The 16,475-nt window shown below is 30.6% G+C and overlaps 1 protein-coding gene across 1 annotated transcript; it reads right to left on the bottom strand.

Annotated features, from left to right (window-relative positions):
* Positions 1–8,129: 8,129 nt before the first annotated feature.
* On the bottom strand, positions 8,130–15,575 carry LOC125842616 (glutamate receptor 2.8-like). The gene is made up of 6 exons (XM_049521934.1): positions 15,417–15,575; positions 12,110–12,889; positions 10,552–11,102; positions 10,101–10,413; positions 9,068–9,474; positions 8,130–8,871 (listed from the first exon to the last, which is right to left on the bottom strand). The coding sequence occupies exons 1-6, from the start codon at positions 15,562–15,564 to the stop codon at positions 8,305–8,307; spliced, it is 2,766 nt and encodes a 921-aa protein (XP_049377891.1). The 5' UTR covers positions 15,565–15,575; the 3' UTR covers positions 8,130–8,304.
* Between the last annotated feature and the right edge of the window lie 900 nt (positions 15,576–16,475).

Raw genomic sequence — 16,475 nt, 5'->3', positions numbered from 1 at the left:
GAAGTTGATTAATACTTGTAAAAAATAATTTAAAAGTTTGTGTGTACTAGCAATTAATATGAATGTTTATGTACACGATGCAACATTTTTTGTTCTCATGCAAAGGTGATTGCTCTTCTACTTGGATTGATAGAGTTATTCGAAAGCAGCCTCTCTATCTTCAAGGGGCAGTGATACGATTTGTGCACACTCTATTCTCTTTAAATTTCAGTTAATGAAATTTTATTGACTACGTTATTTTTGTTGTTGCATGCAAAGGTGAGCATGAGGTTTAGTGAACAAACTTTATTGAATACGTTAGGAAGATCAAAGTTTTAAAAATGAAGTAAATAGTATTCCTCTGTTCCTATTTATATATCATCCTTACTAAAAATAGATAACTCTTAATATTAGTCATTCCACAAAATTAATGCATAAATGATATTATTCTATTTTTTTTTTCTTGATTCAAATCACCGTGGATGGGCTTTATTTAATATTAAATGACACTATTCTTTCTATTATACTTGAGAACTATTAGTCTTGAAAGTATAAATTTGATCAATATCATATAAAAAAACTACATGATTAATTCATGTTCATTGGTCAATTAATTAATAAAAATAAATCAATTTATGTTAATTTATTGAAAACTTGACTTCAAGAGAATATTAAATAAGGAATAATGGTAAACTTACATGGACGTGAAATCTAAAATGGTGAATAGGAACCGAGGGAGTAGTAACTTTTTGTTTGCCAATTCCTTTTTTGATGAAATATATGCATCCACCAGCATTCAATGGACCAGGTCCCTTGACTCAATAAGAACAGTGCAAAAAGTAATATGCATAAAATAAGGAACACAACAATTAACGTGAAAACCCCCTTACTCCAGGGAGGAGAAAATCACGACCTGTATCACATGATTTTAACCGAACTTCATTATCTTTAAAGAAGCCAATTTAAAGGAATTAAGCTATTTTCTCAGTTTTTTTTTGTGTGTAAACCAATGAATTTTTTGGTGATACGACTTCCGAAAGAATTCTTTGCGAAATTTTTACAGAACCCTCCATAGGGAGTTGAGGAAGAAGTACGTAAAGTCTTACCATTTTTAGAGTTCATTTGGGCATTTAGGGGTCAATTTACAAGAACTAGGCAATTCTTTTAGTTTTTCGTGTGTTATCCCATGAATATTTTGGTGATACGACTTTCGAACGATTTCCTTGTGAAACCTTTACGGAACCCTCCTTAAGGAGTTGGGTGAGCAGTAAGTATAGTTTCACCATTTTCATAGTCCATTTTTGGACATTGAGGGGCCAATTTACATGAATTAGGCGATTTTCTCAGTTTTTCGTGTATGTTAGCCCATGAATATTTTTGCTATATGGTCTCCAGACGATTTCTTTGTGAAACATTTATGGAACCCTCCGTAGGGAGTTGGGGGAGTAGTACATATAGTCTCACCATTTTCAGAGTTCATTTTGAGTATTGAGAGGTCAATTTACAAGAATTAGGTGATTTTCTAAGTTTTTCGTATTTGTTAGCCCATGTATTATGGTGATACAACTTCAAGATGATTTTTTTGTCAAACCTTTACGAAACCCTCGATAGGGAGTTAGGGTAGCAGTACGCACATTATAATCATTTTTAGAGTCTATTTGGGGAATTTAGGGATGATTTTATAGAAATTAAGCGATTTTTTAAAGTTTTTTCATGTGTGTTAGACAATGATTTTTTTTTGTTATACGGCTTCTGAATGATCTCTTTGCGAAATATGTATTTCATGATTCGGCGTAAATACGGGTAAAAAATATTTATTCAAGCTCAATTATTTACTTACAAATTATTTTAATCTTCGGCAAGAAATTCTCCTTCAAACCAATAAGAAACTATAAAACGACGTATTACAATTACCATCCAACAACAAAAAGAAAAAACCACTAAGGCAGCAAACTATCCAGATATAATGGAGTATTATTTACAAACTTATATTGGGTGAACCGAAATCATTAGTTATAACTATTCACTTAGATTTTGAAGACATGGTGCTTAATACACGTGCAACCTTACGAGGTAGTGATGAGTTTCACGCGCTTTAAGCCCGGTCCATGTGCGATTATGAAGATTGGCCGCAGAGCGGTACCACCCACCCTACCCTACCACCTATATGCGTATGGTGAATCCCGATTATATGACAAATATAGTATGGATACAATTCAGGTTATATGAATCTCAAGACTAAGCTTTAATACACGTGCAATATACGTATGGTGAATCTAGTTCACAATAAAAGAGAGTAATAATTTTATGTTGAATGGAAATGTTTTTTTTAGGGAGCTTTCGACTCAACATCTTGTCTAGAGTTTGTTTAGTTACACGATCTTGTACAAGACAAGTCAAGAATGTTACTGGTGAAATATTAGTGAAGATTATAGCTTAGTGGACTTGAATCTCTTTAGAGAAAATGAGACATACACGCCTCAATTTAAATATTTATTAATTCATTTTATTTTTCAACCAAAATACAGACACTTTTTATATATCCAAGTTGAGGTGCCTAGCCAGTTCGAAATCCATGCTTATGAAAGGCNCAAGAATGTTACTACTGAAATATTAGTGAAAATTATAACTTAATGGACTTGAAACTCTTTAGAGAAAATGAGATATACACGCCTCAATTTAAATATTTATTAATTCTTTTTATTTTTCAACCGAAATTTATGATGTTTTCAGCCAACACTTTTTATATATCCAAATTGAGGTGCCTAGTTAGTTCAAAACCCATGCTTATAAGAGGCAGATATACTATTTATTTACTCACATAGTTGACAGCTTGACACTTCTGTTCAAATTTATTTACTCACATAGTTGACAGCTTGACACTTCTGTTCAAATTTATTTACTCATCTTGTTTTATATATTTGATTAGAATTTAAAATTTTAAATACTGTTAGTAGATTATGTTTTAGGAAAATAATTTAATAACTTAGCAATATTGTTATGCTAATTTATCAACAAATCTCTGACTAGGGCAAAATGATCTCTGAAAGGCCTTTTTAGATTGTTTTTCATTTATTTACTTTTAAAAAAATATATGATTTTTGGACAAGAGGAAAGAAAAAATATAAAATAAAATAAATTTAGTAAGAAATCCTATTCACCAGATTAATTGTATTTTCTAAACAATAAGACTAAATTAAGTAGAATATATATATATATATATATTCGTTTTGACCAGATTTCTTTAAGTTAGATTTTTTAAGAAAAATAATCTATGTTTCTAGAAGAAAGAAAAGGAAAATTATTAAATAAAAAGATTTTTTAGTAAGAAATTGACCAGATTCATTTTATTTTCTAGACCATAAGAATAAATTAAGTAAAATATTTATTTACTTAATAATGGAAAGAAAATTAATTGTATTGACCAGATTTTCTTTAATTCAGATGATACTTGGCAAGCTATAAATAGGACCTTCTAAGTAAAAATAGGGTAAACCCAAATGAAGGAAGCGATAGGTGAATAGATCGGCAAGATGAATATAGAGAGGCTGAGCTGCTTTTCCGAGAATTGAAACTTTGAAACGAAAATTCACATTTCTAGAGCCACTGTTGGAATTGTCGATAAAGCACCTCATTCTTTGAAGGTAATTTTTTCCCCGGAGAATGGTTCATAATAATATTTATCAATTTTTCTTATAGTGGCTCCAGAGGTGCGAAGTTTCATTTTAAAGTTCAAATTCTCTAGCAACCAGTTTGGCCTCCCTGTATTCATCTTTGCCTATCTATTCACGTGTCACACAAGTGTAAAGATATTTCCATTAATAGAAGGTGCTAAGTATCTTCAAAACTATCTGTCTACTAAAGTAAAACAGGAGTATTAACTTTCTTTATTTATGAATCGCTCTTTTTATTTATGCCCGTTAAGTAAAATTTTATACATAAATCTATCGACATTTGTACTTGCGCTTTTTTTTTTTATATATATGCTAGCTAGCCTTTAACATGGATTATATTATGAACTGGACACCTCATCTTGAGCAAAATATAAGTTATAAATGCCTTCTATGTTGATTATGCCAACATGATTTTGGCCGGTTTTGAAATGTATAAAATGCATGTCCTTGCTAAAAATAATGTAACAGTTCAACTATTTTCATTGAACATTGAGGTAAACGCAATAACTGTATAAGATGATTATACACAATGATTTATCTCAACGTGATTAGATATCTGGTGAATTTAATTTATCTGGTGATCAATACAACTTCTAACGTTAGCTTGACAATAACAATACTATTTATCATAGACTTGTTGTTCATTTAGTTTTAATAAATTTTTTTTTAATGAATCATGTATCTGTTGTATGTCATTTACTTAAATAATAGATAATCTATTGTATAGAATTTATTTATACACAGAAGATTAAGTTAATAATTTTTATAAGTATAAAATTTATATATACAATCTAAGACATATGTAGGACAAACCATCACTGTCTGATTATACTATAAGATTAAATATAATTTATTTTGATTATTAGAGCAATATAGTTGTAACTTTTTGTACTAGCACAGTTTNGCTTAAGTTTTCTTGAGTTCAATTTTTTCACAAGATGTTTCATTACATATGGTGTATTTATAGATAAAGTGTGAGAATTACAACCACATAATAAGCAAAATATCTCACACCAAACTATGTACCTATGTGGCTCACTAACCACCACACATTTTAAATCAAGACTAACATATCTACTACAAAATATCTCCAACCTAGGAGTTTCTAGACAGTTCTTACTTTTCTAACATATCTAGTACAAAATATCTCCAACCTAGGAGTTTCTAGACAATTCTTACTTTTCTAACATATCTAATACAAAATATCTCCAATCTAGAAGTTTCTAGACAAATCTTAATTTTCTAACAAGTTGTATATATTATTTCTTATTTTAATTTATTAAGATGTGATATTCTTTTATGAGTCAATATACCTGAGAAATCTGATGATATAATATACACTGGTGAAGTAATAATTAGTTGATGAAATTCATGTCTCTTAAAACTTTTCTTAGTAAACTCTGCATGTGAATTTTACATCTAACACACAAAATAAGTCATGCAAATTTTTTAATAAATAATAAATTAATTAAATTATTGATAATTTAATTTGATTGATTAACATCTGAATCCTAACGTGAGGAGTTAAATAATGTCTAAAAGAATATTTTTGAAATTGAACTAAGTGCAATTACAATTTTTTAATGAAATAATTCATAATTTATCATGATGATAAAGATTAATTCAGCAATATATGATCCCTATTGTGCATGAATAAATAAGTAGAATTTAATGAAACCAGGAGTCTTTTTTGTGGAAAGAAGACCTGATATATACATGTTTTAGAAACAATTATGTTTTTGAAATGATTACGGTTGAAAAATTGTTACAACTGGAAAATAACTTTAGAACCCTAAATTGTATGTTAAAGGGTCTCTTTTTCATCGAGAAGACAAATAATTTCTAAGGGTGATGAGAACATTAGTTATTCTAAAGGGATAGTGTATGACCCAAAAATGGATGTGTATGACCCAAAAATGGATGTGATGACACTCGTCTTATTCCATCAAGACAAGTTAACCTTACCCAAAAATATGATAGAAATGTGGAAAATAAACTATCAATAACATAAGTGCGGAATACTTAGAGTCAATCTCATAATACCCCCAAAACTTGATTGTCACGTGTACAAACCACTAATATATTACAACAGAATGGAAAGATAAATACAAGTCTCAATGTCTTTGTTACTAGAATAGAACAAGAACATAATAAAGAACAAGAGGGCATGCTGAAGTGACAAATGTCTATCTCTCAACTTGACACTTCTGTTCAAATTTATTTACTCATGTTGTTTTATATATTTGATTATAATTTCAAATTTCAAATTTCAAATACAGTTTGTAAATTTATTTTCTAAGAAAATAATTTAATAACTTAGCAATATTGTTATGCTAATTCAAGCGTCTACAACAAATCTTTGACTAGGGCAAAATGATCTCTGAAGTCCTTTTAGATTGTTTTTCATTTATTAACTTTTAAAAAAATAATTTATGATTTTTGGAGAAGAGAAAAGAAAATTATAAAATAAAATAAATTTAGTAGGAAATCCTATTCAAAGTGATCAGATTAATTGTATTTTCTAAACAATAAGACTAAATTAAGTAGAATATATATATATATATATACACACACTTAATAAGAGAAATAAAATAAATTGCATTGACCAGATTTCTTTAGAAAAATAATCAATGTTTTCTAGAAGAAAGAAAAGGAAAATTATAAAATAAAAAGAATTTTAGTAAGAAATTGACCAGGTTCATTGTATTTTCTAGACAATAAGAATAAATTAAGTAGAACATATATATTTACTTAATAATGGAAAGAAAATTAATTGCATTGATCATCAGATTTCTTTAATTCAGATGATACTTGGCAAGCTATAAATAGGACCTTCTAAGTAAATAGGGTAAACCCAAATGAAGGAAGCAATAGGTGAATAGATCGGCAAGGTGAACGTAGAGAGGCTGAGCTGCTTTTCAGAGAATTGAAACTTTGAAATAAAAATTCACATTTCTAGAGTCACTGCAGGAATTATCGATAAAGCACCTCATTCTTTGAAGGAAATTTTTTCCTCGGAGAATGATTCTTAATAATATTTATCAATATTTCCTATAGTGGCTCCAGAGGTGCAAAGTTTCGTTTTGAAGTTTCAATTCTCTGGCAACCAGTTCGGCCTCTCTACTTTCATCTTTGCCTATCTATTCACCTGTCGCACATGCGTAAAGATATTGCCATTAATAGAAGGTGCTAAGTATCTTCAAAACTATCTGTCTACTAAAGTAAAGAAGGAGTACTAACTTTCTTTATTTTTCATTCGCTCTTTTTATTATATTTTCAATTTTTATTTATGCTCATTAAATAAAATCTTATACATAAATCAATTGACATTTGTATTTGCCCTATTTTATATATGTTAGCCTTTAACGTGTATTATGAACTAGACGCCTGATCTTGAACAAACTATAACTTTTTAAATCCCTTCGATGTTGATTATGCCAACATGACGTTGGTCTGAAATGTACAATATTCATGTCCATGCAATTATTAGAATCATTAATTATGTGAAATAATCTCTCCAAAAACCAAAAAACGTAACAATTAAACTATTTTAATCGAACATTTAGGTAAGCGCAATAACCATAAAGAGAGTTGATTATACACAATGATTTATTTCAATGTGACTAAAAATATTTGGTGAGTTTATTATGTACTAATTATTGTCACCTATTTATCATCGAAACAACATCCAACGTTAGCTTGACAATGACAATAATATTGATGTTCATGAACATTTCATAATAAAAAGGCACAGAGATGGAGCTAGAATTTAAACTTTATGAATTTTAAATTATAGGATAGCGATATAAAGTGTTAGTGACTTGATTCTGAATTTAATTTGTATACATAATTAGTGAGTTTCTTAACACAAATACTGAATTTGAACTAAAACTCCCAAGTTCAGCCAAACCAATACCTTGACTTCTAGCTCTGTGCCTGAAAATGGCATCGCGCAGTAAAAAGTAACAATGGTAAGCACCATGAGCCCATGACTACACAAAACAATTCTATTAATTAAAAAAAATGCACGAAAATCCATGAAAATGACTAAGATACCCTCAATGCCAATGTTAATAACTTTAAACAGCCATGTTGAATAAGTAATCCTTTTTCATGCTTCTATATAGTATAAGTAAAAGAATAAGAAAAATATCATGCCTTTTGGCATTGCTGGAGATTTGACAATTAATCTTTTCTTATAGATGAAGCAGGCAAAGGGTAAATGCTTTTTTTGAGTTCATACCAAGATCCAAGAAAAGACTTTTTGCTCACCCCGTGAAAGGAGCATGTGTTGACTCTATTTCTTTCTATGAGTTAGCAGGTGAGAAGGAAAGACTAGTGCTTAGAAATCCGACTGACATTGAACTTAAACTACCTGTTGTCATTGAAAGAGTTCCAATTTTTCGAATGTCCCTTAAGTGATGAGACTTCACAAATGCAAAATAGGGTAAATTTACTCTAAACACTCATGTAATATGAACAATCACACATACATTCTGTACATTTTAAAATCAAACACTTACATCCTTTATACAATGTAAATGATAGCACATACATACATAAATACAGGGGTGGAGCTATTATAGGTAAGGGGATGATTCAATTCTAAGGAAGAGTGAAGTTAGAGGCTTACTAATACTAAAAAAACATCTTAAACCATTTCTACTTGACCATTAACTGTTTCATTCTCGCCACGCGAAGGTGAATCTCCTTCCTCCCCTGGAAAATGTAGCATCTGCTCTGTATGACTAGAATTGCTTGGACTTGGTGGTCCAATAGTCCGTGGAGAAGGTAACGATGACAAGTTACCATGAGGACTCCGCGAACAATCTAAATCATGTGTTGAATCTGCTAGTACATCTCTTAGTTCACTTTTCTTGAAAGTATGACAACTATAGTCCTTTGTGTCAAACTTCCTTGCCAAGATTCTGCTTCTTTCGCGCAATGAAAGATTAGATCGTCTTATGATGTACCAATGCTCATGTATGAATTTCGTTAGAAAGATGACGAGAGCCAAAACTGCAGCAATTACAGCCATGACAAAGAGTCCCCAGAAGCTATCTAGGCCAAGACTGTTGGAGGAGAGTGATGTACTAGAATCGGAACATGTAGATTCACCAAACCATGCTCTCTCTATTTGTACCATCTTTTCACCTTCTGTCACATTCAACACTGCTCTCGAAACATCAGGTACTAGAGGAGATCCTATCGGGAAGGCCTGAATATAATTCATAATATTACTGTTAGTGGAAGGAACTTTCTTGATCGAAAAAGGTGAGGTAATAGAGTATAAAGCTAAGACGTTCAACTGAATCCAACATTTTCAACATCGTACATAGATATATACATATATATATATATGTGTGTGGAGTACTATACCAGAAAGAATATCAAGTAAAGGAAGAGTTACTTACAAATCCAAAGCCATCAGTCTTATACGTAGGTCCAATCGTGGTAAATTTCAAGCAATAATTTGCAAGGAAAAGCTTCACATAAGGAATCTCATCGAAAACAGCAGCAATACCACCATTTGAACTTCCTTTAGCGAGTAAATCAACGCATTCCTCTGGAGTGTTATATGCCTTAAGCCTGTCCTCATCAAAGTTCATTTTTCGTAATAGTCCTACTACAAAAGAACCCGGTTGGTAGCCCACATAGTCCTTGCTCTTCAGAAGTTCTTTTACATCTTTAACAGTTGGCTGGAGTTTTTCAACTGTTAACATTGATGTAAGACTTGCTGTATAGCTTGAAGTCAATATGAGTACCACTAGGAACCAGATGATCAATACAAACCTCGCCAAATTGCTTACGATCCTCTCCTCTGTCGATATCAAGAATCACAAAGAAGAAATTTCAGGTTAGAAATCTAAAGCATAAATTATACATAAGAACAAAAGGTAATTCAAATTGAAGAGTGTGTGTGTGTGTGAGTGTATGTGTATACTCCCTCTGTATCGTTTTAAATGGTTATATTTGACTGGACATGAAGTTTAAGAAAGAAAGACTTTTGGTACATACCAAAAGTGACAACTTATGGTCTTCTAAACATACCATGACATTTCTTATGTCTATGAGAACATTGTCATTAAAGGCAAAATGGGAAGTGCTAATAAGTAATATCAAAAGCAAAAAGCTCTAAGGTGTGTAGGGCTTTAAGCACAAAGCACAAATATAGTGTGGGGTTTAATGATAAAAGGCGCAAAGGGAGCAAAAATATACAAATGTATATGTGTTTAGTGAAAGACTAATGATTATAAGCATGAATGACAAATTTTTTTTATGATAATGTGAAATATCAATTGTTTAGTGTCGTCTCTTGATTGGCAAAGAAAAGTGACACTGAAGTGCACAAGGCAGAGCGCTCAACACATTTTGAGCCTCGCTTCAGGGCTTAAGCGCGCCTTTGATAACATTGATACTAATTCAAGAGGAGGAAAGGGAAATTACTCTGTGCAAAGACCATAGTTGAGAAGGAGAACCAAAAGATCATGCCAACTTGATGCCAAAAAGGTCCTCTGAAGTCTTCATTTACTCTATGTTCGAGTAGCCAAATGACGAAGCCAATGAAAACAAAAGAACAGAAGCTTGTTAGCCAGAGCTCCCAAGTCAATGGCTTCAAGAATACCCATGTATTATCTCTATTATCATCTTTGATTGGCACCATCATCGTAACTCCAGATTCTGTGTATGGTAATGTGAAGTCTACAAATTGTGACCTATTCGAGACAATGGTAGTGTCCCCTACAACAACATCAAAGTTCTGTTCATCGGTTAATCTTTGTAGCATGTAAGAATCATCAAAGTATACAAGTGCAATATATATTTCCCTATAAGATCTCTTCGCATTATCAGTATATATAACTTAAAAGTCGATAGTAGAGGAGTCAGAGAAATTTACCCCAAGAAATACTTGATAAACCAGTTCATTATAATCTCCTGCACTCTTTCCATCAGGAGCAGCAAAAGGAACATATTCATAAGGAACATAATATGGTAATGCTTCCATCACTGCATCAAAAACATCGATGCAGTATCCAGTAACTGTCGTTGTGTTAGTTGTAAGATCTCTTGTAACTTTCACAAACTCGGTGAAACCATCCTTCACCGGAACTCCAATTTTCAGTATCTTCCCATTTGTTGGTATCACCCAACCTTTAGGAACAGAAGTAGTGTCACCAGGCCATATAATGGATCCAAAATTCTCCTTAGAAACAGAATATCCGCGTCTAGAATTCAGTTTTCTAACAATGCCATTTTCTCTTGTCCAAAATCCAATTTCTTTAGCACCATTACCAACAACATTGATGATCTGATAAGGTGGAGATTGCAATTGTCCATCCACAAGTTGAAAGTTTCCGCCAAGGCCTTTGAAAGTAGTGTTTAGTATAGCTTTAAGAAGCTTTGGACCATCCCTCGAAACTCCAAAAGCTTCAAGATCTGTTGCATTTCCTGAAAATTTTAGAGGTGTCAAAAAATGTTGCCGCACTCATGTTGGATCCTTAAAAAATGCACTACTTTTGAAGAAGCTAACATGTATTTTGTGACATTTTTGAAGAGTCCGAGCAACATAGCCCACCAACCGAATCTGCTCAAGTTTAAACTGGTTGCATTACAACCTATTTGTTGACTTATCAAGTTTATCAAAGGCATAATATATAAATGTGTCCTTTAACTTCGACTTATTTTGCATTTATGTCCTCTATCTTTGGATGTGCACAAGTAGACACTTAAACTTGTATAAAGTTTTACAAGTAAGCACATGAATCATATGTGGCATAATACATGTAGGACACAAATTGTCACGTAGGATGCCACATAGGACATGTGTGTCTATTTGTTCAACTTTATACAAGTTTAAGTGTCTAGTTGTGTACATTCAAAATTTGAGGGCATAAATATGATTTGAGTCCAAGTTAAAGGGCATATCTATGTATTATGCTTAAATTTTAACGTTAAAATGGGTTCAAAATTGATTAAAGGTTCATATGATCCAATTCACGCTAAGTGTGATTTGGTCGGATTGAATTGGGTCAAAATATATCAAATAACCGGTTATAATTAAACATGACTCGTAGTGTATTTGACTAAGCTTTTGCGAGACAAAATTTATTTTGTTAAGAAAAAAGCATAATACATAAACATGACCCCTAACTTGGCTCCAACTGGTAACTATGATCTTTTAACTTTGAGTGTACTCAAGTAGACGTTTAAACTTGTATAAAATTAAACAAATAAACACATTATTCGTCCTACATGACAATTTTGTGTCCTACGTTGCGTCCTATGTTATGTAAGACACGTGTGTCTACTTGTTTAATTTTATACAAGTTTAAGTGCCTATTTGTATTTTGTGCACAGTCAAAGTTGGAGGACATAGTTGTCCGCTAGCCGAGTTAAGATCATGTTTATATATTATGCTCAAAATTTAACCCAATCCGTCCATTTGCCACTCTTACCTGAAACATTTGGTTTACGAAAAAAGGCGCCACTGATTTTCGATTTCTCCACAGCCATGGCTAATGCAGTAGCAGAATCATAAGCCCATAATCCATACACATCCAATTCCACATCAACAATCCTCGGATTTTCTTCTCGAAACTTGATCTTCCATCTCTGAGTAAAATCCTCAACTTTTTTACTCTTCGGTACATAAGGTTTCACCCCAATAACACCTTCCATAGATTCAATAACCGAAGCATCCATCGAATTCAGTTGATTCGCCATTGCATCTGAAACAATCCAAACAAAACCTTCACTCATCATACCAATTTCCTTCGCCATTGCAAAAAGCTTCGATCCGAGTGAAATCGGCATATGCACGATAAAAACCCTAGTCTGCATATTCATCAATTTCAATAGCTCAGATTTGATCTGATCTAAAGTGGCGAATTCAGAAATTACACTTCGATAAGGCATACGAGTGTTGATTTCTTCCAATGCGTCTGCTAAAAAGGGGATTATTCCTTCTCCGAATTGATTGTCGATGTAAATTGGTACGATTTGTCGCCATCCGAATGATTGGATTATTGAACTGATAGGTTTTACTTGAGATGAATCGTTATGAGTTGTACGAACAAAATATTGATTGCGGAATGATGAAATTGATGGACTCGTTGCAGAGAAGGAGATGATTGGAACTTGTGATTTTTGGCCTAAATTGATGAGGAAATCTGCTTGCATTGATGAAATTGGACCTATTATGGCTTCCACTTCAACATTCTTCAATAGGTCAAGTGCTGCATACAATCAATTTAAACGACGTGATCACATTAAATTGATCCTCATACAAAAATGGTATTTTTCGTGGTAACCTAACAATGAATTTAAATGATCTATTATAATAAAGTTTAAGTAACTGTTGAAATAAATATAGTATGAACGAACAATACAATACAACGGATAACAACCATACAAACAAGATCAAGTAAATGACTGCAGACGTTTGATCACAATATATGCTGCATAATTCACAATCGCAGAAAATAAGTCAGAACATTATTGATCCTCTGATTAATCAGGTTATATTGGGGTAAAAGAAAGTAGTTAAAATTGTTTGATAGTCTGCTAGAATTATGCATGTATTATTAATACATGAATTAATTATGAAAAAAATTATGCATATTTTATATAGAGAAAAAGAACAAATATACCGCCGAACTATCGTAAATGGTATACAGATACCTTCAGTCATACTTTTGGGACATTGATGTCCTTGCTTCCTTTCTTTTTTAACAAATAGAAAATTGTAAACTATATCTCATACCTCCATTATTTTTTATAATAATATATTATGGGCTGTTGATATGTTAAAATTTTTTAATTTACCTAATCTAAAATTTTCTATATCATTGAAGAAGAAATCAAGATTAGAATACAAGTCAGTTGAGTCAGTGCCATATGTTTACCAAGCATGCACCCATACTTAATTATGTAAATTTTCAATTATATATTAATAAAAGGTTATGTCAACCTAATAAACTATATTAATCACAACTGTTAATAACTTGTTATTTAAGTTACTATAAGTTTGAACAGGTCAAATGGACTAACAGCAAATATGTGTGGTACCACTCTATCATGATATTTTATATTCTCCTATCATAAAATATTTTGTAATACTCATCTATCTTAATCTATCTTAATTTGTGTGATGTAATTTTATTTGATTTTGATTTTAAGAAAGAAAAAATATTTTAAAATTTGTGGTTGAAAATAAGTCACATATGACAGTATGGATAAATCATTTTATTAAGGATAAAATGCACATTTTAAAGCTAAATTGTTATTAAATATATAAATGTATCATTTTTTAACTGAATAAAAAAAGTATGTCATATAAATTGAGACAAAAAAAAATAGTATTTATTCTAGGGGATTGTTTGGCAGGAGGAATTAGAAGAAGAAAAATAATTTATATATATATATATCAAATTTAGTATTATTTGGTCTCTTATTTGATAGTGTTTCAATTTACGATATATATTAAATATACACCTTATTCCATACTATTTTTAAAATTATGTCATTAGCAATATTAGATATTATCTCTATATTATATTCAGTGCTATTCTAATATCAAACCACCACTAAATTCTTTAAGTTTTGGTTGAAAAAGTCAGAAAGTCAACATAAAAAGACTTTAGCTATTTAATTCATTCATACGTACCAATCTATCACTTGAATAAGATTAACAGAATATCTAATTATAAAATCATGATGTGACTTATTTAACTAAAATCATGATGTGACTTATTTAACTAAAATCATGAAAAGCTGTTAGAACTGTTAAAAAATTTCACATGTTTTTTAAAAAAAATAAAAAATTGGAGGAGATTATTATTGAGTGAGAGCATATATATTTGGCTATAAGTTGTTTAAATTAATTTTGTTCTAAAAATAAATTACTTTTTTAAAAAAAGTTCAACATGAATAATGATTTGTTTTTGACCATATTATTTGAAAAGTGCTTTCATTTGTTTTTTCGTATTTAGAATATTTTCAAAAAAGTGTTTTTAAGTATCAAGTTACCAAAAATGAAATATATTTATGTACAATATTAGCAAGGTGACACACAAAGCATGCATGGTTAAACACTTATATATATAGAAAATGAGTTTAATTATTTAGGATACGTCAAATTTTAGTTTTACTTTGAATCACAATTTGACTCATCTTAATTAACCTAATCAATTTTGAACGGATAGCGTCATGACCCTATCTATTGACATTAGCGACATAGCTAAAATTGATCCAAGAGTGGTCACTCGAATATTATTTGTCAAAAAAATAGTATTGTGCATAGAGACAATAATATTATGTATACAGGTCAGAAATAACTTTTTAAAGATATATAAAATTTTAAACACTCCTACCAAATTTTCTAGTTTTGCCATGATTGACATTAATAGTTTTGATATTTTTACACACGTATGCAAACATATATATACAACCAATTTTATGTGATTCCACTTTTAGACATTTATAGATAACACTTTTAAATATTAATGTAACTCATATTGTTTTTGATATTTATAGTATTTCCAAAAGAAAAAGAGAGATTTAGGGTCATGGATGATAAAGTCATAATTGATATTTGAGTTTATCTTTAGTTTACTATGGTGAATTTTATTACTATTACGTTAAATTGACCGACAATAATAGATAACTTTTTATATAAACTATAATATGAAAAATAGAGTCACAATTTACTGTAACGTAACAAAAAAAAAAAACTCTTCATATTATCAATACATATATACGTACCTGCTGCAGCAGCACCAACAACATCTCTCTTCGAGTCACGAGTATGGAGAACCAACCTAGTCTTATAATTAGAGCCATCAAAGCTATAAAAGTCTGATAAAGCCATAGATATACAACTCAAACCCATTTTTCCAAACGATTCATCCATGTCCAACACAACTCCTACATTTATGGAAACTATCGATGATTTGTTTTGTGCCATAGCCATTTTCATGGAGAAAAATATAACTAAACATAGCAAGAAAAAAGAGAAGGAGAAAATAATGGATTTTCCTGTTTTCTTTCTCATCTTGACAAAAAAGAAACTTTGAATCTTTGTTTAGTTGGACATGACTTAAGTTTTTTATATAGAGAGAGGGAGACTTGACTAAAAACAAATATACTATCATATATCAAAAATATAGATATATATATATATATGTTGGATATTATTTTGGTAGACGGTTAGCTATTTCAATTTGTCTCCCATCTTGACAAAAAGAAGCCTTTTAATTGAATCTTTGATTAGTTGGACATGACTTGATAAATTTTATAGAGAGAGAGAGGGAGACTTGACTAAAAACAAATATATATATAATAACTTACGAATATATATATTTATTGGATATTATTTTGGTTGACGATCATTTATTTCAATTGTTCTTTTAATAAGTTCACCTACAAAGGTTAGGGACTTGAGGTTAACTGTAACCAGTGTCGGTATTAAGAAGAATTTTCATGTTTATGTATCTTTCAAATATAGAGTAATTAATGATAAAAGCGGATTCAAAATTTAAATTTTATGACTTCAACTATTTATGAATTTTTGAAATCTTTAACATTAAATCTACTATATTAATGTTAAAGTTGTGACATCTATTAGCTATGATAATTTCAGCATTACACAAAAGAAATTGATTATATATACATATAACATATACTAACATATACAATTAGATAATCTTTTCATAGACAAATATGAAATTTTAATAACTTGTACACACATTTTGCATACAAAAATTCAAAAATTATTTCTCTATCTTAAAATAAAATAAAATAGGGTGTGGGTACATATCACCT

This window comes from Solanum stenotomum, chromosome 10 (genome assembly GCF_019186545.1).
Source record: "Solanum stenotomum isolate F172 chromosome 10, ASM1918654v1, whole genome shotgun sequence".
NCBI classification, from domain to species: Eukaryota; Viridiplantae; Streptophyta; class Magnoliopsida; order Solanales; family Solanaceae; genus Solanum; species Solanum stenotomum.
The sequence above is the reverse complement of the archived record's forward strand: the minus strand, read 5'-3'. Positions and strand labels throughout refer to the sequence as shown.